At 36.2% G+C, this 24,589-nt stretch overlaps 2 protein-coding genes across 2 annotated transcripts; one reads left to right on the forward strand and one right to left on the reverse strand.

Moving 5' to 3' along the window:
- The first annotated feature begins 10,001 nt into the window (after window positions 1-10,001).
- Window positions 10,002-10,597, forward strand: LOC129907460 (DNA polymerase epsilon subunit 3). The gene has a single exon (XM_055983699.1). It carries the CDS (start codon window positions 10,146-10,148, stop codon window positions 10,512-10,514), a length of 369 nt encoding a protein of 122 aa, XP_055839674.1. The 5' UTR covers window positions 10,002-10,145; the 3' UTR covers window positions 10,515-10,597.
- A 7,836-nt stretch (window positions 10,598-18,433) lies between these two features.
- On the reverse strand, window positions 18,434-23,692 carry LOC129907462 (anaphase-promoting complex subunit 2). The gene is made up of 8 exons (XM_055983700.1): window positions 23,584-23,692; window positions 23,067-23,520; window positions 22,758-23,002; window positions 20,110-20,290; window positions 19,628-20,041; window positions 19,288-19,575; window positions 18,963-19,226; window positions 18,434-18,907 (listed from the first exon to the last, which is right to left on the reverse strand). The coding sequence occupies exons 1-8, from the start codon at window positions 23,644-23,646 to the stop codon at window positions 18,462-18,464; spliced, it is 2,355 nt and encodes a 784-aa protein (XP_055839675.1). The 5' UTR covers window positions 23,647-23,692; the 3' UTR covers window positions 18,434-18,461.
- Window positions 23,693-24,589: the final 897 nt, after the last annotated feature.

Here is a 24,589-nt window from a genome sequence, read left to right on the forward strand (position 1 = left end):
AACGCATCCATAGAAATTCCCTCGACTGCTGAATATCCCAAAATATCCCACTGGACTGGAAGTATGAAGCGCCCCCTCTTGGAAAGGAAGCTTCGAGAAGCAAAGACGAGAACCTTCGAAGACATTCTCGAATTCCGAATTTCAGGTATAAAAGGGCAGCGTGGACACCGACCGGACACAGTTTAATCTTGAATGTGAAAGAGTACAGTACAAAGTGAAATAAAGTGTTGGAAATTGTTAGTAGTAAATAAAGTGATTGAAAAGTGTGTTTGTTTGAGCGAATAATAAAAGTAAATTGATTTGAAATAAAGTGTGTTCTTATTTGAACGGAAAGATAAGTGGAAGTTAAAATAAACGAAATAAGTTTTATTGTGAACCCGGAATAAAACGTTACATTGGTGTCAGAAAAGTGGAATAAAACTTATTTAATTGTGCGAATCAGATAATTTCGCTAGTAAAATAATAAGTGCGCGTGTGTTTTAACAATAAACAAAGTGTAAAACATTTTGAAATAAGTAAAAGTGCTCGCGATTTAAAAATTAAAATGGGTAAAACATTAAATCAGTTAAGTTTGTCTGAGCTTAAGACGGAATTAACTAAACGAGGTCTTCCTACTGCTGGATCGAAAAATGACCTCATTATTCGTCTGCAGGATTATTTAACCCAGAAGGACGAAAATTTGGATACATTTCAATTCGAAATTGCACTAGTAGAAGAACAAATAAGTACTAGTTCCGAAATGTCATCGATGATGGCTGTTCTCCTTGCAAAATTTGAAGAACAGAAAGAACAAATTGAGACACAACGCAATGAACAAAGAGAACAAATGGAACAACAACGAACAGAGCAAAAGAGTGAACAACAGAATCTTCTGGAAAAATTGGAACAGCAAAAGAACCTTCTAGATGAACAGAAAAACCTCATCGAAGGTAAGCTTCATGCGATCGAGAACAAGTTCGTTGCTCTTGATGCTTCAATCAAAGGCGTTGAAAAACAATCTCAAGAAAAGTTTGAGAAAGTTGAAGAAAAACTCGAGAAAGTAGAAATAAAATTCGATGACAAATTTAAAGGAATGGAAGTGAAAATGCAAAGTTTTACCGAAGAACTTGACAAAGTTCGGAAAATTAAGATCCGAGAAAGTTCTGGTGAGTATCCAAAGAAGAAGGAAATGCATCCACCAACCTTTGATGGACAAAGTTCTTGGTCGATCTACAAGAAACAGTTTGAGGCAGCTGCCACAACAAATGGCTGGGATGACGAAGACAAATGTATAGCGCTGACTCTTGCACTTAGAGGTCCTGCTGCTGAGTTGTTACAAACTTTTCCACCAGAAAAGAATGGTAACTTTAACGCTCTTGTCCAGGTAATTGAAAAACGCTTTGGAGATGGCCATATGCAAGAAGTTTTCCGGGTCCAACTCAATACAAGAGTCCAGAAAAGAGGAGAAACTCTGCAACAACTCCAAGCTGATATTGAAAGGTTAACTCATCTGGCATATCCGACAGCAGGAGACGACATTATCAATCAGTTTGCGACAGAAGCCTTTGTTCGTGCTGTATCTGATATAAATCTTCAGCGAGCGATTCGAACAGCTGGAAAACGTTCTCTTCCTGAAGCATTAGCGTTCGCACTAACTATGGAAGCAGCAGAACAGGCTTCTCAAGGCGTTCATCGGGTAAGAGAAGTTGCAGTGGAGGAATGCTCTTGTCAAAAACTCGCATTCCAAAGAAACCAGCGAGACGGAGCTGCTCGATGCTGGAACTGTAACAAGACAGGACATCTCCAGCGGCAGTGCAGATTGCCACCAAGAAGAACTGCTTGCCAACACTGTGGAAACAGGAATATTGCCCAACAACAGGTAAGCGATGCAACTAGCGCTCATCCTCAACTTGATTCCCATTCGGGAAACGAGTAAGAACCAACTTCGAGGGGCAGAAGCTGGTTTCTGGTATCGATGGCCCCAGAACCACAATTCAAGTCTCACAGACTAAACGAGACAACAAAAGTCTGACAGTAGAGGCAACCATAAATAACAACCAACACGTGGCTACAATTGACACCGGTGCCACTGCCTCTATTGTACGAAGAGACTTGGTGAAGATGACGTGGCTACATAACACCAACAGCTACCGTCTGAAGACCGCCACAGGAGAAGCAGCAAGGGTGTACGGTGAAGTTCGTCTTACGATCCGTATGGCAGAACTAGAGTTTTCGCATGTGTTTTTGGTGGCAGATATATGTGACGAGTGCATCATTGGAATCGACTTTATGAAGGAGCATGGAATCATTTTGGATATCGGTAATCAAGTCCTGAAATACAGAAATGTGGAGATCCCAATGGTCTATGGCAACGAAAATTCAACAACAATTAGAACTGTCATCAAAGAAGATATGTGCTTGCCTCCTTCTTCAGAAGTTTTTGTGTGGACGAAGTTAAAGGGGAACTGTGGAAGCCATCGATACCTCATGGTCGAACCAGAAGTTGAGCAAAGTTCCGAAAACATCTTCATCGGGAAGACTCTTGTGGCACCAAAGAACAACATGGTACCTGTACGGATACTTAACATCAAACCGTACCCAATCAAGCTTAAGAAAGGAGAAGTTGTTGGGCAATGTGAATCTGTGTCCGCAATAACTAAGATCAATGAGATGGACATACAGATGACTATGAACTCTGAGAAACTAAAGACTCAAATTCTCAAATCAGACAACTTGAGTCAACATCAGCTTAATGTTGCTGGAAGGCTTCTTCATGAATATGCTGATATCTTCTCTTCACCCAGCGGGCAATACGGCCGAACACAACTGGTGCAGCACCGAATCGATACAGGAGACGCTAGGCCGATTCGTCAACCAGCAAGACGTCTCCCCTTGGCCAAACAAGGTGAAGTTGAAGAAATGATATCGACAATGAAGAAAGACGGGCTGATCGAAAATTCCAAAAGCCCTTGGGCATCACCGGTAGTTCTCGTCAAAAAGAAGGATGGAAGCACTCGATTTTGTGTCGACTACCGCAGGCTGAATGATGTGACGAAGAAAGACAGCTACCCACTGCCAAGAATCAGCGATACTCTAGATGCAATGGAAGGAGCACAATGGTTTTCGACTTTGGATTTGAAGAGTGGCTACTGGCAGGTAGAAATCCATCCAGAAGATCGGGAAAAGACGGCTTTCTCCACAGGAAATGGTCTGTGGCAGTTCAATGTCATGCCGTTTGGGCTATGTAATGCCCCAGCTACTTTTGAGCGTTTAATGGAGTGCGTTTTAAATGGATTAACCTGGAAATCTTGCCTAGTCTATTTGGATGATGTCATCGTTTACGGGAAAACATTTGATGACCATTGTGAAAACCTAAAGGCTGTATTCCAGAGGCTACGAGAAGCGCATCTTAAGTTAAATCCAAAGAAATGTGCACTTTTCAAGACCGAGGTCAAATATTTGGGGCATATCATCTCATCCCAAGGAGTAATGACTGATCCAGAAAAAGTTGACACTGTGAAGAATTGGCCAACCCCTCAGGACAAGCATCAACTTCGGAGTTTCCTCGGTCTGGCAACGTACTATCGACGATTCGTAAAGGATTTTGCGAGAATCGCCAAAAGCTTGCACCAGCTAACGGAGAAGGGTAAACCTTTTAAATGGTCAGGTGAGTGTGAGAAAAGCTTTCAGGAACTGAAGCTGCGGTTATGTGAAGCTCCTGTGTTGGCCTATCCGACTCCAGGCAAACAATTCATCATTGACGCAGATGCAAGTAATGTTGGAGTTGGTGCTGTTTTATCACAAGTTCATGACGGAGAAGAAAAGGTCGTTGCCTATTTCAGCAAGGTACTCTCGAAACAAGAAAGAAACTATTGCGTGACCAGGAGGGAACTTCTTGCTCTGGTATTGGCAACAAAGCACTTCCATAAGTACATCTATGGACAGAAGTTCCTTCTTCGTACAGATCATGGTGCACTAAATTGGCTTTTGAACTTCAAAAATCCAGAGGGTCAAGTAGCAAGATGGATCGAGATACTTCAGACGTATCAATGTCAGATTCAACATCGAAGAGGAAAGCTGCATTCAAATGCAGACGCATTATCTCGGCGCCCGTGCAAGCAAGACTGCAAGCATTGCACACGACTAGAAGAAAAGGAAGTTGTCGCTGTTAGACGAACGAGAGCTGATCCCATTTGCGGCTGGAGTAACGAAGAACTCAGAATGGCCCAACAGGAAGATTCGGACATCGAACCCATCCTTGCATGGAAGGAACATCAAGAGAAACCAGAATGGGCCGACATCTCCGACCGAAGCCCCACTCTCAAAGCATATTGGGCGCAATGGGACTCACTTCATGTGCAAGAAGGGCTACTCAGGCGTAAGTGGGAATCCGCAGACGGTAAATCCTATGTAATGCAGCTAGTCGTACCTCAGTCAAAGGTTAATGATGTTCTCCGAGAGATGCACGAGGGAACTTCTGGAGGCCATTTAGGTATCAACAAGACGCTGGAAAAGGTACGACAGCAATTCTACTGGTTACGTATGAGAGAAGACGTTGAAAAGTGGTGCCGAAAATGTGATACTTGTGCCGCTAGCAAAGGACCAGCTAGAAAAATCCAAAGCAAGATGCAGCAGTACAATGTGGGTGCACCTTTTGAGAGAATTGCAATAGACGTAGCAGGTCCTTTTCCCGAAACCAACAACGGAAACCGGTACATCCTTGTAGTGATGGACTACTTCAGCAAGTGGCCTGAGGCATTTGCCATCCCAAACCAGGAAACCAAAACAGTTGTGGATAAGATTGTCTTTCATTGGGTGAGCAGGTTCGGAGTACCCTTGGAACTTCATTCCGACCAAGGAAGGAACTTCGAATCTAAGATTTTTCAAGAGGTTTGCTCACTCCTTGGCATCAAGAAGACGCGAACAACACCGCTTCATCCACAATCTGATGGGATGGTTGAGCGATTTAACAGGACACTTAAAGAACACCTGTCAAAAGTAGTCAACGATAATCAACGAGACTGGGATCGACATATTCCATTATTCTTGATGGCTTATAGAAGTGCAACACATAGTTCCACTGGACATACACCATCGGAAGTCCTTTTTGGTTCTACAATACGGCTGCCAAGTGAGATAAAATTCGGATGTGTTCCAAATGAGCCACAGGAAATAGATGAGTATGTTGATAACCTGAAAGAAACACTGGCTGCCATTCACCAACGGACAAGGACAAATATAAAAGCGTCTAGTGACAGGATGAAAACAAGATATGACGCGCGAGCGACAGCAACAGGGTTTCAAGAAGGAGAACTTGTGTGGTTTTACAATCCCCACCGACAAAAGGGACTATCACCGAAGCTACAACAAAACTGGGAAGGCCCTTACACAGTAATAACCAGAATCAACGACGTGGTTTACCGTATACAGAGAGGGGTAAGAGGCAAATTAAAGGTAGTTCATTGTGACCGTTTACATCGTTATAATGGTGAAAGAAGCAATGGAGTTGTTCGGGACGAACAATCCTAAGAGGGGGGCAATGTAACGATGAATTACCGAACTACTTTTAAGATAAAAGTCTGAACACACTACCTGCTACAGTAAAGGTAGAAATGTGAACGGACCTTTAGTAATTAAGAAACTACCCTCTGAACGCATCCATAGAAATTCCCTCGACTGCTGAATATCCCAAAATATCCCACTGGACTGGAAGTATGAAGCGCCCCCTCTTGGAAAGGAAGCTTCGAGAAGCAAAGACGAGAACCTTCGAAGACATTCTCGAATTCCGAATTTCAGGTATAAAAGGGCAGCGTGGACACCGACCGGACACAGTTTAATCTTGAATGTGAAAGAGTACAGTACAAAGTGAAATAAAGTGTTGGAAATTGTTAGTAGTAAATAAAGTGATTGAAAAGTGTGTTTGTTTGAGCGAATAATAAAAGTAAATTGATTTGAAATAAAGTGTGTTCTTATTTGAACGGAAAGATAAGTGGAAGTTAAAATAAACGAAATAAGTTTTATTGTGAACCCGGAATAAAACGTTACAATATGTACATAAGAGTGCAAGTACATACCTAGTCGAAGCGTTCGGAGCAGATTTCTTGCCAGAGATAGGTTACTGAACCATTTAATTCTAGATTATAGATGTTAGTTTAGTTCCTGCCATAGTGATAATGATGACAAATAAATCATTATGAAGATAACGAGTTTTAGGTATTTAAAGACTTCAATGAGTCTTCCAAAATGTTAAAGAATTTAAAAAGTACGTCTTTTTTTTAGATTATAAGTATGTTTTTATAAGATTAGTTTTAGAATGTTTTGTCCTAATACTTTAGTTTTGAGTAAAAAAAAAAAACTCATTTAAAGGCGAAAACTACTCTATTCTATAGTGCAAGCCAACAGGTCCAAGTACTATTTGCATGATAAAGTGGTTTTACTAGAGTGTGGAAGCAAGCCCTTAGTATTTTGAACAAAAGTCACTAATGGGCCTGTCCAAATCATTTGATCGGATTTTGAGATATTGGGCACCAAAAGTCACTTCTTACATAGGTGCACTGGCATATTAAGGTATCAGACAAAATAACGTAAAATGAATTCATTATTTTTTTTACATTTTAGTACCTGTTTTAAATAGTTTTGGTCCAGGGTACAAACGGGTTAAGTCAAAAATGGTAGTTTTGTGCAAAGTGAGATTGAAGCATAAACAAAAAATACCAAGACTGGAAACTCGGCGGTCAACTGACGTTTGCCTACAAGCTGCGAGGTGTGGTGAATGTCGTGAACCTATCGTTGTGTTCGTGTCCGATGTGTGGTGAATGTCGTGAATCTATAAATGTGTGCGTGTTAACGTCATTTACCAACGTGGTGGCTTTCACATATATTCACAGACAACACTGTACACAAAAGGGTTTTGGGGGGAAAGACGTACGAAATTTTCCAGTCTTGGTATTTTTTGTTTATGGATTGAAGTTTCAATTTTGTTTTGTTAAGCCTTAACTACATTCACCACTTTTTGCAAAAGAACAAAAGTGAAAAGATTTTTTTTCTCGCTAGCGAAATTATTTTGTAAAAAAAAAGAGGATACAAAATTGTTTTTGGGCAAAAAAATAAGCTTTCCATAAAAAAATACGTTTAAAAATTTTCACTTTTGTACTTTTTCACTTTTTGAGTCAATGTAGTTAGGCCTTTAATCTCGAAAAAGTCATAATAATGCCATTTTCAAAATCCATAAACTGTTGACCAGAAAATGGAACTATCCGTAGAGAAAAATATAACTCACTGAAATTAACCAAAATAGTGTTTTTTTGACCTAACATATTCTGATTTTCATTCGAATTAAAAACGAACGGACCTACAATCCCTGGAGCGATTTGACTCAAAGTTGGTAGTTTTGGAATTATTGCCTACTGCTCTAGTCGAAGCATCGTTTGACCTTACGCACAGATGCACTGTCCGTTTTTTATTCTATCAATCGATAGGGGTCTATTTAAAAAGCTTAAAACCAAACAAAAATGATTTTTTTGGGATATTTTCGTTTAAAGTGAATATGTATTTACAATAGGCCATAAGGTTTCTCTTTCGATTTTATTCAGATTCACATTGTGATCTGTATGGGGAGTTTGCCGGTTTGATCTCAGAAATCGTAGGCAAGGCTCTAGGTTTTATATCGTTCCATTTCTGAGGCCAACTGAACGCTGGTATTTTGCATTTGCAGTACCAACTGCGTCGGTCGTCGTGTTCTTTTTTGTGAGAGATAGTATTTTTACATGACAACTTCCTATCTTTGTTGTTCCTAATTCGATCAAGCCAATGTAGTTTAAAGCCTATTCATAGCTGATGCAGAACGAAAGATCCTATACAAAATAGAACAACGAAACCGTTAATTTGTATGGGAGCTAAAATTTTGATAATTTGTATGGGAGCTAAAATTTAGCGGGATCTGCGTACTAGGCTAAAAGCCTGGGGTCGAATCACCGCACACGATTACGATCATACGTTAACGTTTTGACTCTATTTAATCAGTAGAAAAAGATAGGGACACATAGCAACCATACGTTAACGAACGTATGCCGTAGTTCGACCCCTGGTACGCAGATCTCGCTAATTTTTAGATCCCACAAATTAAAATGTATCCTATACAAATTATCGATAAATTGTATGGGAATTTTATCTCGGCTAAAAATTAGCCGAAATTGAAAAGTCCCCACCTCTTTTTCGCAAACAAACAATGGCCAATTTGTGTCACGTTTGAGTTTTTTATTTGTTTTTCTTGTATATATATGCATATTTTCGATTTGATTCAGCTCCCCGAGTCGGATCGGATCGACAAATCCAGATATATAGACCTAAATCCTGATTCAGTTCGGATTCAAATCGCCATACAAACGGGGTAATAATCTTTTGTCGTTTTCCAAAATTCAAAAAGTGTCACTCCTAGCTGTATAATCACCCCGAAAAGGAGTGATTTCAAATAGGCTTGTGTAGTTCGCGAACGAACTAGTTCAATGAACTAGTTCATCTTGGTGAACTAGTGAACTTAGTTCACTTACTTAGTTCAATTTAGTTCGCGAATAGCGAAAAAGATTTGTTTCAACAAACTCAACAGCAACAGCTTGCGCTCACCTTACATTATCATTTTTTTATATATTTTTTGGGTGAAAGGAAGTCCCATCTGTATAGGGAATTTTTCCTTGTCTTCTTGTCTTTTACGACGACAGCGCTTTTTTAACCCGACAGACGTTTAAAGAAGGGGTGCAGAAACCAAAGTGCATATGAAATTGCATCCAGTTTTTTGTTGAGCGAAATCAGTTCTTCTGTTCTACCTCAAGATTTAGATGTAAAACAAAAAGTCGCTTGTGCCAGTATCAGCGTTTCTTCTTCAAGCACCACTTTTTCTTATTTCTGAGCAAGAACAAAAAAAAAGTATCATCTTGGTCCTTGCATTGCTATGATTTCGATATAATGAAAGCAAAACGCACTTCTTCTAGACATTCGTCAGGAACCAGAAAGCTCGACAAGTATATGAACGAAATTAAGAATTTTTATTGAAAATAAAATATGTACATATCTGTTATTCTAAGGTTGTATTATTTGTTTTATTATGTAGAATGCGTCAATTTTACATAAATTTGGATACAGTTTGTACAAACTAATTTTGTTTTTTAATTCTAACAAAATCGGAGTGATTTAAATAAATTGAACTAAAATGAACTAGTTCAGAACTAGTTCAGTAGCGTGATTTGAACTAAAATGATCGATCACTCAAATGAACTAAAGTGCCCAACTCTAATTTCAAATTCCAAAATTGAAAAAGGAGTGAATTTTTGGAGTGAATTCTTCACTCCCAAAATTTTGAAGGAGTGACGGAGTCATGGTATAAAAAGAGAAGGTATGATCATTAGAAAAAACTCAGTATCGAGAACTGTCAAAACTTATGGCTACTTAAGGTTTTGACAGCACAGCCCATTGAAATTGTTGTTGTAAACAAATTTGTCTTGGAAATTGTTGTTGCTTTTGACTTTGCCTAATGCCAAACGGCAAAACCTTATTACCCCATTTTGTAAGATGGCGGCTCTAATGATCATACCTTGTCTTTTTCTACCATGTGACGGAGTGATTACCAATACTTCTACATTTGACTTCATGGACTACTTGTAAAATTCTTGGGTGCTTGTTTTAATTTGTTTTTGTGAAGAAAATTATATTTATACAAAAATTCAATAAAGTATCGTAAAAAATCAATTAAAGTGAATTTAAAGGATTGTGTTATTATTTTATTTATTATTAAGCATTACAAACACATGCAAAGCAAACGCCAAATCACTCCACCTGTCAAATTCGTCGTGAACAAATTCAAAAATTGCACAAAAAAGGAGTGATTCACTCCCATAATTTTGGAAAACGACATTTGGTACCAGGCGTCAGCAATTAGCGTACTAGATTTCAAATGTAAAATCAAACAAAGTGGCAGCCTTGAATTTCGATTAATTTCTATCGGATTTCTGTTATCGAATGTTATCGACTTTTGGCATGCCAAAAATTGAAGTTCTACGACTAGCGCAACAAAAAACAAGCAAACCAAACCAACCGTCCGCCAAAAAACCTCATTTGTATTTTTGCCACAGAAAAAATAAACAAAATAAAAATTTAACAAAAATACATCGAAAATGGTTGAAAGGATAGAAGATTTAAACCTTCCAACATCTGTGGTAGCACGTCTAATCAAAGAAGCTCTTCCCGATAATGCTATTGTTAGCAAGGAAGCTCGTGCTGCCATAGCTCGTGCAGCATCCGTATTCGTTATATTCCTCACATCATCGTCTACAGCTTTGGCCAAGAAACAAAATCACAAAACTATCACTGCCAACAACATATTCGAAGCTCTGGAAGAGCTTGATTTCAATGATTTTGTCGACCCTCTAAGGAAGGATCTGGAAACACATCGCAAAATGATCAAAGACAAAAAAGATTCCAAAGCAAAGCCGACTAAGGATGATTCCCCAGGTGATGCTGAAGAAATGGTTGAGGACGATTAGTAGTTGTCCACAGTTATGGTATAAATCCGATTTTTTGTATTAGTATTGTTGTAATAAAAATTATAAATGTAATCATTATAAAAACCAAATTTCTTGTTATTATTTTGGTATGCAACACTGTCACACTAAAAAAACCGGCAAGGCCTTTTTTGTCAGCATATCGTCGACCTAGAATTGGGTTGCCGTATATTAGGTATAGGTACCTACATAGGTTTTCAACAGCCTATACGGAAACCCAATTCTAGGGCGACGATATGTGACTGGAACACCTAAACAACTTGTTTTTTAATAATTTGATTACCTACCTTGAGTCTCTTCACTTTGATCCTCTATAAATTTCGGTTGTTTGTATTTCATTCATTTATTTATTTATTAGCTTAATACAAGCATACAAATTTTGTTTCAAAAAAAAAAAAAAAACTTCAAACTAGATGATAAAAATACTTAAGAACTAAAGTAATTTTAGGGAAGATAAATTAGGGAGGTTCTGGGGTTAAGAAAATATTGTAGAGAGAGGTTTTTAGAGAATGTTTGGAGGGGTGGAAATCAAAAGAGTTATCCACGCTATTAGTGGTACGTAGCATGCGATTCATTTGTTCGTTACAACCATAATTTGTACGTTGATATTCAAGAACAAAAAGAGAAACAGATCTGAGATTTCTCGGGTTGGTATAGAGGGAGATTTTTTGCAAAAGAGCAGGGCAATCGATATTACCAGTTAAAAGTTGATGGATGAAAACAATGTCAGCAACTTTACGGCGTATATCAAGGGGTTGTAAATCTATGAGTTTTAAACGATCAACATAAGGTGGTAGGTTAAATCTATCAGGCCAGGGAAGACCACGGAGAGCAAATCGAAGAAATCTACGTTGGACGGCTTCTATACGAAGTGAATAAGATGCATAAAATGGGGACCATACCTGGCTTCCTGGCTAGTATATTCGAGAAGAGGTCTGACAAATGTTAGATAAAGGGTTTTTTTGACATAGGGGTCGGAGAATTCTTTGGACCAACGTTTAACAAAACCGAGTGCGGAGTTTGCTCTATTTATCGAGTTAGTGATGTGGGATCTGAAATTAAGTTCCTTATCACATATTACTCCGAGATCTCCGAGTAATAGTCAGCCTATCCACAAGTGTTTTTAGTTCGCTCCGCTTTATTAATTTATTAAATCAATTTTAACCTCAGACTTTTTATTCAAACTGTGGTCTCTTTGTTTTTCATACAATTTTGTAAATTTTTCCACTATAACCTGGCAATAAACATTTTGTTAATAGTGTTAAATACTAAAAATTAATCAAAATTAAACAACAAATTCATGCTAAAATTGTTCCATAGTTATATCTATACATATAACTGATTTTATTTATTTTCTTTGTGTGAAAAGAGAATAAACCTACTTTGCCGCTCTCAACATTTTTTGCTCCCGTTGCTGATTTTTTGTTTCTTTTTCCCGGTGAGTGAAACTTTTAGCATATGTTCTGCCTATTGAAGCATTATTGAGACTACATTGTATCCGAACTTCTTTCCTACATTTTTCATGTTGCTATTGCTACCAAATGAGCTTTTAACATAACCTACTGCTGGCTATACCCTCATTGTATACAAACCTTCACCTGCTGCATCGCCTAGCTTATCAACAACAAAAACAACAATATACAGATCATCTGTTATCTGTCATCAGTCATCAATCATAACATCTGCCATCTGTTTCAACCGCCACCTATCATCTCCTAGCATAAACAACTTTATATTTCGAGTTTTTGGTTCGTGTATGAACTAAGCAGACAGATAAATTGAATGGTACAGTGTGTCCCAAACTGTTTTTGGCAAGTAAAATTCAAATTATTGATTTTTTTATAAATCCAAAATTTATAAGTCGCTATCTTAAAAATTAAACAAAAATCAAAAATACTATGTCTTCGTGTGCTGTATGTGATAATATTGCGGATTACCTTATTGACGCAATTATCTGTCATGGAAATTGTCGCAAATTATTACATATTAAATGTATTAATGCCCCGTTCAGCAGCATCAAACTTTTTAAAGAAAGAAAATCATTTTATTTCTTTTGTGACGATTGTGATCCATTTGCTTATAACAATATTGTTCGTGATGTACAACAAAATAAGCTGAATATCGAAAATCTACATAACCAATTGCTCCAACTTAACAAGCAAGTTGCAAATAATATCGCTTTAAGTCATCCGCTTCAGGAAGAAGAACAAAGCCAAAACACTTCAAATATAAATAATCCTTCAACATGTGATAATGACAATGCACCCCATAAACGAAAAATTGACGAAACCGATACAGAAGCATCTGACGTACATCCTTTAACAAAAAAACCAGCTACGTCTGCATCGATTAATACATCGCAACTACCAACTTTAAACATATCACAACAGGAACTGCTAACGCATTCCTTAAACTCAACATTGTCAAACGATACCATCATAGAGAATGCAAAGCCTGCATCAAAGCATATGACTTCTACTGCTCCAACAACACATTCTGCTTCCTATCCCCAATTGTTTCAATCAAACGAAAACTCTTCTCCGATTACATCTGGTCTAAAAGTAGTACAAGGTTATCGAACTATATTTATATCTAAGCTCCATCCTTCAACGAATGCCCTCGATATAAAAAACTATATTGCGACAAAGTTTAAAATTTCCACGGTGATAAACGTTGAGAAAATGATACACCGGAATTTCTCTAAATATGCATCATTTAAAATAAAAGTGCCAGATTCATTGTACCAAAAGCTAAACTCTCCATTATTTTGGCCAGGGGGAATAATAGTCCACGAATTTATAAATAAACACCAGAGCGCCAAACAAAACCCTTTTCAGAAGGAACGGACAATGCCAAAATACGAAAAAAGCAGCTTCATCAGATACTAATCTACTATCAGAATGTAAACGGGTTAAGGACAAAGATCAATACGGTCTATAAAAATATAAATAACCTCCTTCATGGAATTATTGCTCTTACTGAAACGTGGTTAAACAGCTCTTTTCTGAGCACTGAGCTTTTTGACGGGTCATATCAAATCTTTAGACGTGATAGGCATAACTCAAATGATCTAGAAAAAGTTGGCGGTGGAATTTTGCTAGCTGTTAAAAACAATTATATCTGCACACTCGTTGACGATTTTACTTCTACAGACGCTGAAATAATAGCTATTAAAATAAAATTCGAAACTGGCTACCTATATATAATCTGCACTTATATACCACCAAGCTCCAATAATAATGTATATGAAAAATATGTTGATTGCATTGAAATTATACACAATTTAATGGAACCAAACGACGAACTTTTGATTGTAGGCGATTTCAACTTCCCAAATTTGAACTGGATACGGCCAGACGATTGCAATATCTTATCTCCATCAAACTTATCATCTTCAAATGAATTTTCAGTCATCGACGGACTTACCTCATGCGGGTTAAATCAATATAATGGAATTCGTAACGCTTTTAATAAAATACTGGATCTTGTTTTCTTTACGGATTCAATACACTCTGACATATCTGTAACTCCGGCTAACACTATATTATTAAACGAAGATAGACATCATCCAGCAATAGATATATCTTTGAACATGAACATGTCTAATGAATCCTTAAAATCAAATGTAAAACTTGAGTTCAATTTCAAAAAATGTAATTTTAATCTTCTAGTCAATTTGTTGTGTAATGTAAACTGGAATCAACTGTTTCTTAACTGTAATGTGAATGAGATGTGTTCAAAATTCTATAACTTACTTTTTGAATGCTTTTATAAAACGACGCCTTTACGGAATAACTATATTAAATCTAACAACCCACCATGGTTTGATCATCGCATTAAAAACTTGAAAAATAGAAGAAATAAGGCTTGGCTTACTTTTAGTAACTCCAAGGATGATGAAGATTATAGAATCTATTCTGAACTTAAAAATATGTTTACTGAATATTCGAATACCTTGTATTCAAACTATGTATTGAGGGTTGAGAGTGAATTAAAGCATAATCCAAAAAACTTTTGGAATTTTGTGAGTTCCAAAAGAAACACAGACGATTACCCTAACTCTATGTCATTCAAAGACATAACTAGCCATGACTCCATAGAAATTTCAAATATGTTTGCTAACTTCTTCCAAGATGCTTATTTGGATTGTAATTCTAATGAACCTGTCAATAATTACGCTCCGCACTTAAATTACTCACATCTTACTTCCATAGATTTTACTATTCAAGAAGATTCAATTGCTCGAAATATATTTGACCTTGAAAATAGTTATAGTCCGGGTCCAGACGGTGTACCGTCATGTGTTTTAAAAAAATGTGCATCCCAACTATCTTATCCCTTATGTTTGTTATTTAATACATCTATAAAATTTTCAGTTTTTCCCATATTGTGGAAAAGTGCTTACATTAGACCTATTTATAAAAAAGGACTAAAAAATGATGTTAGCAACTACCGCCCCATCGCTAAACTATCTGTTATCCCAAAATTGTTTGAGTCTCTTATATGTAATGTCTTATCGTTTAATTGTAAATCTATTATTAGTGACAGTCAACATGGTTTCGTCCAAAATAAGTCTACCGTTACAAACTTGTTTTATTTCACTTCTTTTTGCATTGACTCATTTGAACAACGGAAGCAGGTAGACTGTGTCTTTACCGATTTCAGTAAGGCTTTTGACAAACTATGTCATAAAACTTTATTACTAAAACTAAGAGCCTTAGGTTTCAACGAAAATTTTTTAATGTGGGTTGCATCTTATTTAGAAAATAGAAGTTATGCCGTTATTTTTCGTAGTGAATGTTCCAAACAATTTTATGTTAATTCTGGTGTTCCACAAGGAAGCCACTTAGGTCCCTTATTGTTCACTTTATATATAAACGATGTGACAACAATTATTAAAAACTCTTCTCTTCTTATATATGCAGACGATATAAAAATATTTAAAGAAATATCTTCAGTTAGTGACTGTCTACAACTTCAAGAAGATCTACAAAACTTCAGGGAATGGTGCATTACAAACCGCTTATTTTTAAATGTTGACAAGTGTAAAACAATGAGTTTTACACGCAAAAAGAATTTAGTCATGTATAATTACATGTTTGACTCTTGCCCATTAACTAGACCATCCGTTTTTTCTGACTTGGGGATTATACTTGACCCAAAACTAACATTCACTTATCACTATGATTATATTATTAATAAGGCTAATCGAATTCTAGGATTCGTCAAACGGTTCTCTCGTGATTTTCATGATCCATACGTTTTAAAACTATTATATGTGTCATTTGTTCGGCCTATACTTGAATATGGATGTGTTGTATGGTCACCATACTATTCAATACATATTGACAGAATAGAAGGTATTCAGAGAAGATTTATGCGATTTTCTCTCCGTTTTCTACCATGGTCCCCCGAAATCTCACTACCTCCCTACAATCAAAGAGTTATGCTACTAAATCTCCCTCTACTCTCAAAGCATAGAGAATACTTACAGCTTTGTTACATCATTAAAATAATAAACGGTTCTATAACATCGCCATCAACTTTGGATCGTTTACATTTCAGTTTTAGCCAAGCTAACATAAGAAGACAAATACCTTTATGTCCATCTTTCAGTAGAGTAAATTATGGATTATATAGTCCTCTTAATCAGTTGATTTCAGTATTCAATAAATATTACTTTATGATCTCTTCTGTTAATGATAATTTTAAAAGTATAAAATTCAAACAAATCTTTTTTAATACGAGAATGTAATGTAAATTTAAAATGTACTAGTTTTAAGATATATAATAAGTGTTTAACGTTAGTCCTTAACGCATTAAATAAATAAATAAATAAAAGAATCCACTTGTGTGATCGGCTCATTATTAATAAAGTAGGTACGAGGGAGAAGTGATGAGCGTTTACGTGAATACGTTATTGCTTGACATTTGCTCACATTAAGCTCAAGAAAGTTCTTCTGACACCAGGTAGAAAATCGGTCTAGGTCACGTTGAAGAAGGAGGATATCATTAAGGGAGGAGATACTTCTATATATTTTTTTTTATCGTCAGCGTACACTGAGATTGAAGAATCTTTTATGACACAATCGACATCATTGATTGTTAATATAAAAATCAGAGGGCCGAGATGGCTAACCGAATAGTTTTTGTGAAGTCCAAAGAAATAGGTTCCAGTATTCGTTCCAATCTTCTAAAGATTCAGAATAAACTTCTGATAACAATGAAGAAAGTTCGATTGTCAAGCTCGTCACACTTTTGTACAAAATAATCATCGATGGTAATAGTTAACTCTTCGGTTACGGGGTTAACTGCAAAAGTAGAAGTAATTCAAGAATTATGAATATGTGCAGCTAAGCAATTAGTGGTAAACTTACATATTTTAGCCCCTTCAGCTTAGGGAAGATGAAAACTTGCTATGTATGTATATTATAAATGTAACAGGTTTCAGAAATTATCTTCTAAATGTTTGAAACAGACGAGATGCCCGTATGGCGCTTTTATGAGACCACCATCCAATAGTAACTTTCCAAGAATACATACAGCTGTAGTTCTGAAATCCAATGGAACCAATCGAAAGCTTAAAGGCTTGACCACACCAATAAAGGATCCCACAACCCGTCAACAACAGCCCAGAACTCGACTCTATTGAAAACCACTCAAGTGCTGTGAAAAGTTAGATTGTCTTGTTTTCATGTTTCTGTGTAAGCAAATGTAATGCAAGTATCTTGGTTTAGGTCAATTTGCAAAATTTTACGCTTATTTGTGTTATTGTCGCAAAATGTCTCACCAAAGACGCGTGATATGCGGACCACGAAATTCGTAGTTCTATGAAAAATGGAGAGGAGTACTTGCAGCTACGGATAAAGCTCATAGTGCATAGAAGAGACAGAAATACCAAGAGAAAGGCAGGCAAAGAAAGGATTACCGACTTCTAAGACGGAAGCAAGGATAACACGGTTGGTAATGTACGAAAAGGATAACAGCCCAAAATTTAAAATCTGTCGTGTCGGTACTCAATATTCACATATTGGCCCAGTCGTCTGTTAAAGCAGGTTGACCTTAAAGGAGTCTTGCTATTCCTTCAAAGTCTTAAATAAGAGGCATTAAAATGGCGGTCGAATTAATTAAATCCAATAGTTTTTCTTGAAATGTTCTAAAAAAGACGGAATCAATGCTTTGCCATAGAGAAGGGGTGATTGACATTGGGCATCTTCAAGAAGCTAGACTGTATTTTAAGTGAACTTTTAATTTTCTTGTTTTAATGTTTCTAATGTTATGGCTATGTTTTTAGATCCTAATCCTACTGAACCTTCCCATTATTGCAATTGTCATTCAATTCAAACTCGAGCGAAAGTTTCTTCGAGTGATTCCGGGTCCAGTGTATATCGATGGAGAAGAAAACTAAATGAAGAGCTTTCGAGCCTTAATATGACGTCGAGGTAGAGCTAAAAGTATAGTATCTGGATTGACTAAGGCATGTAGATGCAAGGACATTGGCGCACCTTCTTAGCGAGTCTTCGAATCGAACTCAAATGGACGAAACATTAGAACGCCTTGTATAAGGTGGCCCCTGGACCTCTGCAGCACTATTTACTTTGTGTGGACAATTGGACACAACTATCTTGAGAGCAAGTTGGCTGAAGATGTTTGTTGGAATTCGCCTGGACTTTTAGCATCATCAAGGACAAAAAAAGGTATATTTTCCCCTGGAATTTTTGTAAACTGAATACGAATCTGAGTGCAAATGGCCTATGAAATCACGTTTTTGGGAATGTGCTAATGTCTTATCTTTTATACATAACGAAGAGTCATTATGGAATGTCTCCAATGCGTTAATACGATATATTAGTCCTTTTTGGAGCAACGCATCCATTTGTTGTAATAAAATGTCTGTAGAATTATAAAAAAATTAACATACGTTTTTATTTACTTTGCTAATTGGTAAACACCACCACTGAAAATAAGTTTATGTTCTCTAACTTTGCGCTGCAAAAAGTTTTTCAACTCCTCCTGGGAGAATTCAATTCCTGGTCCATGAGATGCAAACATTTTTAACATTTGATGTATTCGTTCAATTGGCAATGAATCTAGATTTGTCAACATTCCGACGATATATGACCAAAATACCTGGAGTTCTTCTTCACGTTGATCACTCGCCGATGCCATGGCACTTTCACTTTCATCGTCTTCTGCAATATCTGTTGTTTGCATTTCTTCCATGCCTCCACTTCCGGATGTTTCTTCAACAAGAACATAAACATCTGGTTGTGTTTCTCGAAGAATTCCTTGAGTTTGCCAAAAGCCAATTCTTCGACGTAATACTGAGGGAGGAATTTTCATTACCGTACTTAGTTCGTCCAATGACCATTGACCTACAAATTATTTTATATACAATTTTCGAATTTACATTATTGAATAAAATTATACTTTTTGATTGGAAATGATAGATGATGATGGCTTGTGTTGGAGCTGCTGTTATTTCGATAGTTCGATCACCAATTTCGATTTCTAGTTCAACTCTTCCGGTAACATTACGCCAACACAGTGTCCTATTTCCTTTGTACGCTTCATAAGATTTAGTAAATTTCTTAAACTCTTCTTCAATTTCTTCCGGTAACTCAAGTGTTTCCTTATTGAAAGCTGGCCAGAATTGCGATGAGATTATCAATGATTTCAAATCAAAAGTTCTATCTAAATGTACAAGAAATTTATTAGAAAGAATAGTTAACAATCTGTGAAACAATTTCCTTACTCTCATTGTAACTGATGTCTCCTTGAATGTGACCATTTATCCGCTTCGAATCACTTATGTCTTTTAACATCACCTCACAACTATGGAGCAGTGTCTCTCCAAATCGTAGTTTAAGCAGCTCTAGATTTCGTATTTCTCTGTCTGGGTTGAAGTCTAAGCTGGCAAGTAATCTATCTGCTAGGAGGTTGCGATACTCATTCACGAAGAGCTCCTTACTGCCGTAAATATCCACCACCATGGATATGATGTCAGCGGATCGATTACTCCGAGGATTTTGAGTAAAAGCAGCTGAAAAAGCACATAAGAATCTTTTGATTTGAATGAATTTCATAAAACCTACCCGGTGTTGCATCCACAGGATCTGGTTGCCAATTCTCCCAATTAGCCATTTCATCTTTTCCAGCAGCATCAATATTTTCTTTAAGTGCTTCACTTTTGGCCAATTCTTCGGCCAAATCAGTTGGACCCTCCTCAGTCAAGCCAGTTACAACTCTTCTTACGGTGTCACTTCGCTTTCTAAGATACTCTTTCACAGGTTCCGTAACAGTCTCCAAAATAACTCCACTACTATCTAAATGACGAATTGTTTTTATAGCTGCCACATATCCGGTGAGAATATCCATAGTATTGACACCCGGATGAAGTATTCGTGCTTCAAGAGATTCCTTGAGTGATTTTATTAGATGCTTTCGCAAATCAATTTTTTCCAAACAAATTTTGAGATCATCAATGGCAGGAATAGAATCTGGATAATCTTGAATGATTAGAATATACATAATGTTAGTAAAGTGGAAAAAAATAAATCAGCTTAAAGTAACGAACCAATAATAATACTGAAGAATTGTTCGATGATTATGTTTGCGTAGGTTTCATACAAAAAGTATGTAAGTTTTACTTTGAAATCTTGTATTACTTCTTGTGTTTTTGTATCTTCTGCGTCAATTTTCAAATGGCCGCGATTGAAGATTCTAGTTAACCAATTTAAGACTATACCTTCAAGCCACTAAAAATACAAAAAAAAAAAGAAAGTTATTTTAATTTAAGATTTTTGTAATTTAAGTTATTTGAGTAAGCTTTTTAAAGAGAAAAAGTTTACAAATGCATCAATAGTTTACGTCCTCCAAAAGGACACTCAAAACGAAAATAATGTCATGAAACGCGTTATAGCCTCGAGTAAAAAAATGTTAGCTGTGTTTTATTTTCCTCGTGATCCGAATCAGATCATTGTTTTTATTAGCTTTACAACAAAAGCAGGGTTTTGTTTTGTTATTGTTTCGCAAATAAATAAATGATCTGATCCGGATCACGAGGAAAGGGGAAAATGTGATATTTGCTTTATTAAAGCCTGTTTGTATGTCCCTAGGCGCTCTTTTAGTCTGTCTTTTTGCAGAGACTACATTGTACATATACTAGGGCAGATCGGTTCGATCCTTCGAGTTGCTATTAAGAATATGCAATTTTTCTACCAAGTTTTAGTTCAACAAACTTCAAAAAGGATGCATATTTAGAAAAAAATAGAAAAGTATCAACAACCTTAAGAGGCGTAACTGTTTCTAGATGTAACATTTAGAAATTTTGTACCATGCTTAATTAACATATTTGTGCACCTTGTACCTTCTATTGTCACGGCCAATTTTTCAGAAGTAAATACATTTTCAGGAATTTTTTCTTACAACTTTCACTGTCTCTCCTTTGAATATCTTCTATTTGACAAGGATTACAAGTCTTTTTCACAGGAATGGGGACTATTGTACTTAAATCAAAAGCCTGAACAGTACAACTCAAATACTAGTTTTCTTTTACTTGGGAATGTATCTTAGTCGAAAGAGGAAGATTACACAACATTTAACTTTTAACAACCGGCAATTTTTTGAATTCGTACATTTTTTTACGACAGCAAGCTTCTGTGCTGGACTTCTATCATTTAACAGAAATTTCAACTTTTTTGTACTTAGAATTCGCGAGCTGCTCTTTTAGATGCTAGCCTACACAACTGATTTATATCGCTTGTCTATGTCCAAAAGTGGATTGGAAAGATATTTTCATCCTTTAAAAGCTTTCGTTGATGGTTTTTCTAGTTAACATGACATTAGAAAGAAGGGACATTGAAGTTAGGTAAAAGGAGGAAGACTTGCCTTTTTTTAAGAACGGAAGTAGCCCATTAGTGTATAATAGATACAACAGTTTATGAATTGGACTTATCAAGGTAGTACATCTAATCAGAATAATGGTAGGGTTAGCATCTGGACACCCATTACCCCGTGACGCAATGGTGTGTGTAATGGACCATCACGCCAGAGTTCCCAATGTAGTCTCCAACACCTAGACTTAGGGCCGTTTATAGTTATCAGAAAAACGGATCAGGAATTTTATTAATCAGGAGGATGGTTTGCTACTTTTTGATGTGGGGTTTACGGAGTTCCAAACCTCCTCTGCGGCTTTGTACTGCAACCAAGTCCCCGAGACTGGTGGTTTTGGTGCAATTCAAAGTGTGGCAGATCGGTCCTGTAACTCTCCTTTTAGTTTCGTTTTTAATTCGAAGCAGACATTATCTGTGAGTATAGTTGTTCGTACTTAAGTCGGGCCCATCTTTTTATGTACACATGGGTAGTAAATTTTGTTGGATGTAGGATAACCTTTTTAACTTTCTGGAGAAGCCAACGAATGCATGCCACGTTTGGTTTAATGTCTGCCGTGGCGTTTGCGCGGAAACTGCTAGTTGTTGATCCATTGAAGTTTTTGGTGAGCCGGGTGGAGGAGCGTCTTACGATGGAAAAGGTCTGTGTTCCGATGATGATTTTGAAAATTATTAACTTTTTCAGTTTTGTTAAATAAATAAATTTTAAAATTATAAGACAATAAAAGAAAACTCATTTTGGGAGATTTTTTTTATGACAACACTACCAAATATTTCCAATGACAACACAGTCTTACAAAGCCTTCTGCGTGGTTTGACTTGCGGGTGACTAACTCGCTAGTCCTTGCGGTAACACAATGGAACAATGCGGTCTAAGTGTGTATAGTTTAATATGATACCATGATTTCATATTTGTCGGTAAACTCTAGTAAATTATTTATACAAACCGACTGCTCTTAGAAGTCTACTGATTTTTTCGACTTCTTTCTATGATTTATGCACAGAAATGGTTTTGAAATTTGGAAAAGAGACAGGTACAAAAGACTGGGGTTTGATAGGTTGAAATTATAAATTCAGCCCTATTCTGAATGATACCTATAAAGGAAATGTTTTGGGAGAAAATTCAGAATATCGTCGATTTTTTTCATTGGCATTTCATTCCTTTTTAGTAAAAACCAAGAGTTCTTTTTCTGAAAACATAAAGAGCAGTAACAACCTAAAAACCTATTTTTTATAATATATTATAGAGTTCTTTTTCTGAAAACATAAAGAGCAGTAACAACCTAAAAACTTTTTTTTTATAATATATTATTGAATACAAAATTCCAATTACCTTCTCTAACCCTTTCAAGTGGCCTTTATCAAAAATACCCAGACACGTATCTCGCACATGTGTTGCAATTCTTTGCTGAATAAGTGTAGTCAGTGTATGACCAGCTATTCGATCTAGCAACCCCAAATTCGTCAGGTGCTCATTGGTTTTATTAAAAGAACAAACAAGATTCTGACAACGACAACCATCTGTTTCCCGATCACATCCATTGCATTTAACTTCATCAATATCTCCCATATCATCATCTGCAATAAAACTAATCAATTTATTTTCAAAACAAAAACAATTTGCTTCAAAACTTTCACTCACCTTCTCCAGCCTGATGACTATTTGCAAAAACTTTAAATGAAACATTATAAAATGCATAAACAACTGTATTAAAATTAGCAGGAAGCTGCGATAAGAGTATACTCCTAAGCATGTTATTGATCTCTTCGTTATCATCTCGCGCTTTGTTTTCAGGCTTTGCAAATTTACAAGTTTGCTTTAAAATGCCTATTCTTTTGATGAGTTCATGAATATTTCGAAAGTCTTCTTCAAGTTTGATAATTGCCATTTGGAATTTCATGAATAACATATATTGGTTATCTTGTTCTTCAATGGTCGTTTGGAATTGAGACCAGAATTCGGGAACAATAGTTCCGCGTAACATTGAATTGATTTCGAGTAAAATGGACTCGTAAACACAATCGGTGATATTCAATTCGATGAGTTTACCAATAACATAATCGAAATCTTCATTGGATATTGGATTACATTTTAACTAATGTGATAAAATAACTTGTAAAGAAGGTAATGGTGTTACTGTGATAATGTTTTTACTTACGGATTTGTTTAAAATTGGAAATATTTGGTAAGTTTTCGTCCAAATTGTTTCGATATCGCTCATTTTTATTCGGCTTTTCAAAAAAAAAAAAATCAACTGACTGACAGGAGAGAAGTTTTGTTTGTTTTCGGTTTTGTATTTTGTTTTTTTTTGGGTGCGTTCAATTGATGATACTGAAAACTATTTAAAAAAAAAAAGTGGAAAATATTTTAGGGTGAGTCAGCACTAGCTTGAGAGACCTTTTAAGGCGATCTGAATCATTTTTTTTTATGTGAAAAAGAGGTGGAGACTTTTTAATTTCGCAATGTCGAACAGCATAGTGCAGAACGAAATGCAGGACGGAATTTTTCGTTTACGATTATTCGTTGTGCTATTTTTGTATGGTTTTTTTTTTCGTTTCACATCAGCAGCGCAAATAAAATTTGAGGTTTCTATTGCATGCAAGAGGTGAGTGTTTTATATGAATGTGTTGTGTAGGTGTTCTATATATGAAAATTCCAACCAGGTAGTGATTTTAACAGAAATATAATCTTCTATTTACATGAAAGTGACAATAAGTGTTTTCAAGCAACGGTGTAAATTCTGGGTAAACCTGGTAAAATAGTAAATATTATGGCTGTCAAACCCATACAAAAATTTGACACATTTACCACGCAGCTCTAGGGAAAAATTGGAGAGTTTTCAATCATTTGTCACTTACTTTTTATTGTCCTGTGCATCATGACTCCAACAACAGTGTTGATATGGTTTTTTCACTTTTAATTCATTTATTTCTTGTGTTAAAAATTATTTTTTGTTGTTTTTTTTTTATTTTAAATTAATTTGTTATATCTTTTTATTTTGACTTTGACAGGATACCCGATGATATTTTTTCGTTAGCAATTTCGTGGTCGACTTTGAAGACTTGAAAATTTTTCGTTTCGCTTCAGCTGCGTATTATAGCCTGTTTTCACTAGAGCAAATGAGATGATTTCGATCAAATTTGCCAAATGAGGTTCGAAATGAG

This window comes from Episyrphus balteatus, chromosome 1, assembly GCF_945859705.1.
Source record: "Episyrphus balteatus chromosome 1, idEpiBalt1.1, whole genome shotgun sequence".
NCBI classification, from domain to species: domain Eukaryota; kingdom Metazoa; phylum Arthropoda; class Insecta; order Diptera; family Syrphidae; genus Episyrphus; species Episyrphus balteatus.

Bases quoted from the DNA above. Each gene is read 5' to 3' on its own strand.
- LOC129907460 (XM_055983699.1), top strand. From the start codon at position 10,146: ATGGTTGAAAGGATAGAAGATTTAAACCTTCCAACATCTGTGGTAGCA.
- LOC129907462 (XM_055983700.1), bottom strand. From the start codon at position 23,646: ATGAGCGATATCGAAACAATTTGGACGAAAACTTACCAAATATTTCCA. The intron at 19,576-19,627 runs GTAGGTTTTATG...GTGCTTTTTCAG, and splicing joins TCCTGTGGATGCAACACCGG to CTGCTTTTACTCAAAATCCT. The intron at 18,908-18,962 runs GTATAATTTTAT...AATAATTTGTAG, and splicing joins CTATCATTTCCAATCAAAAA to GTCAATGGTCATTGGACGAA.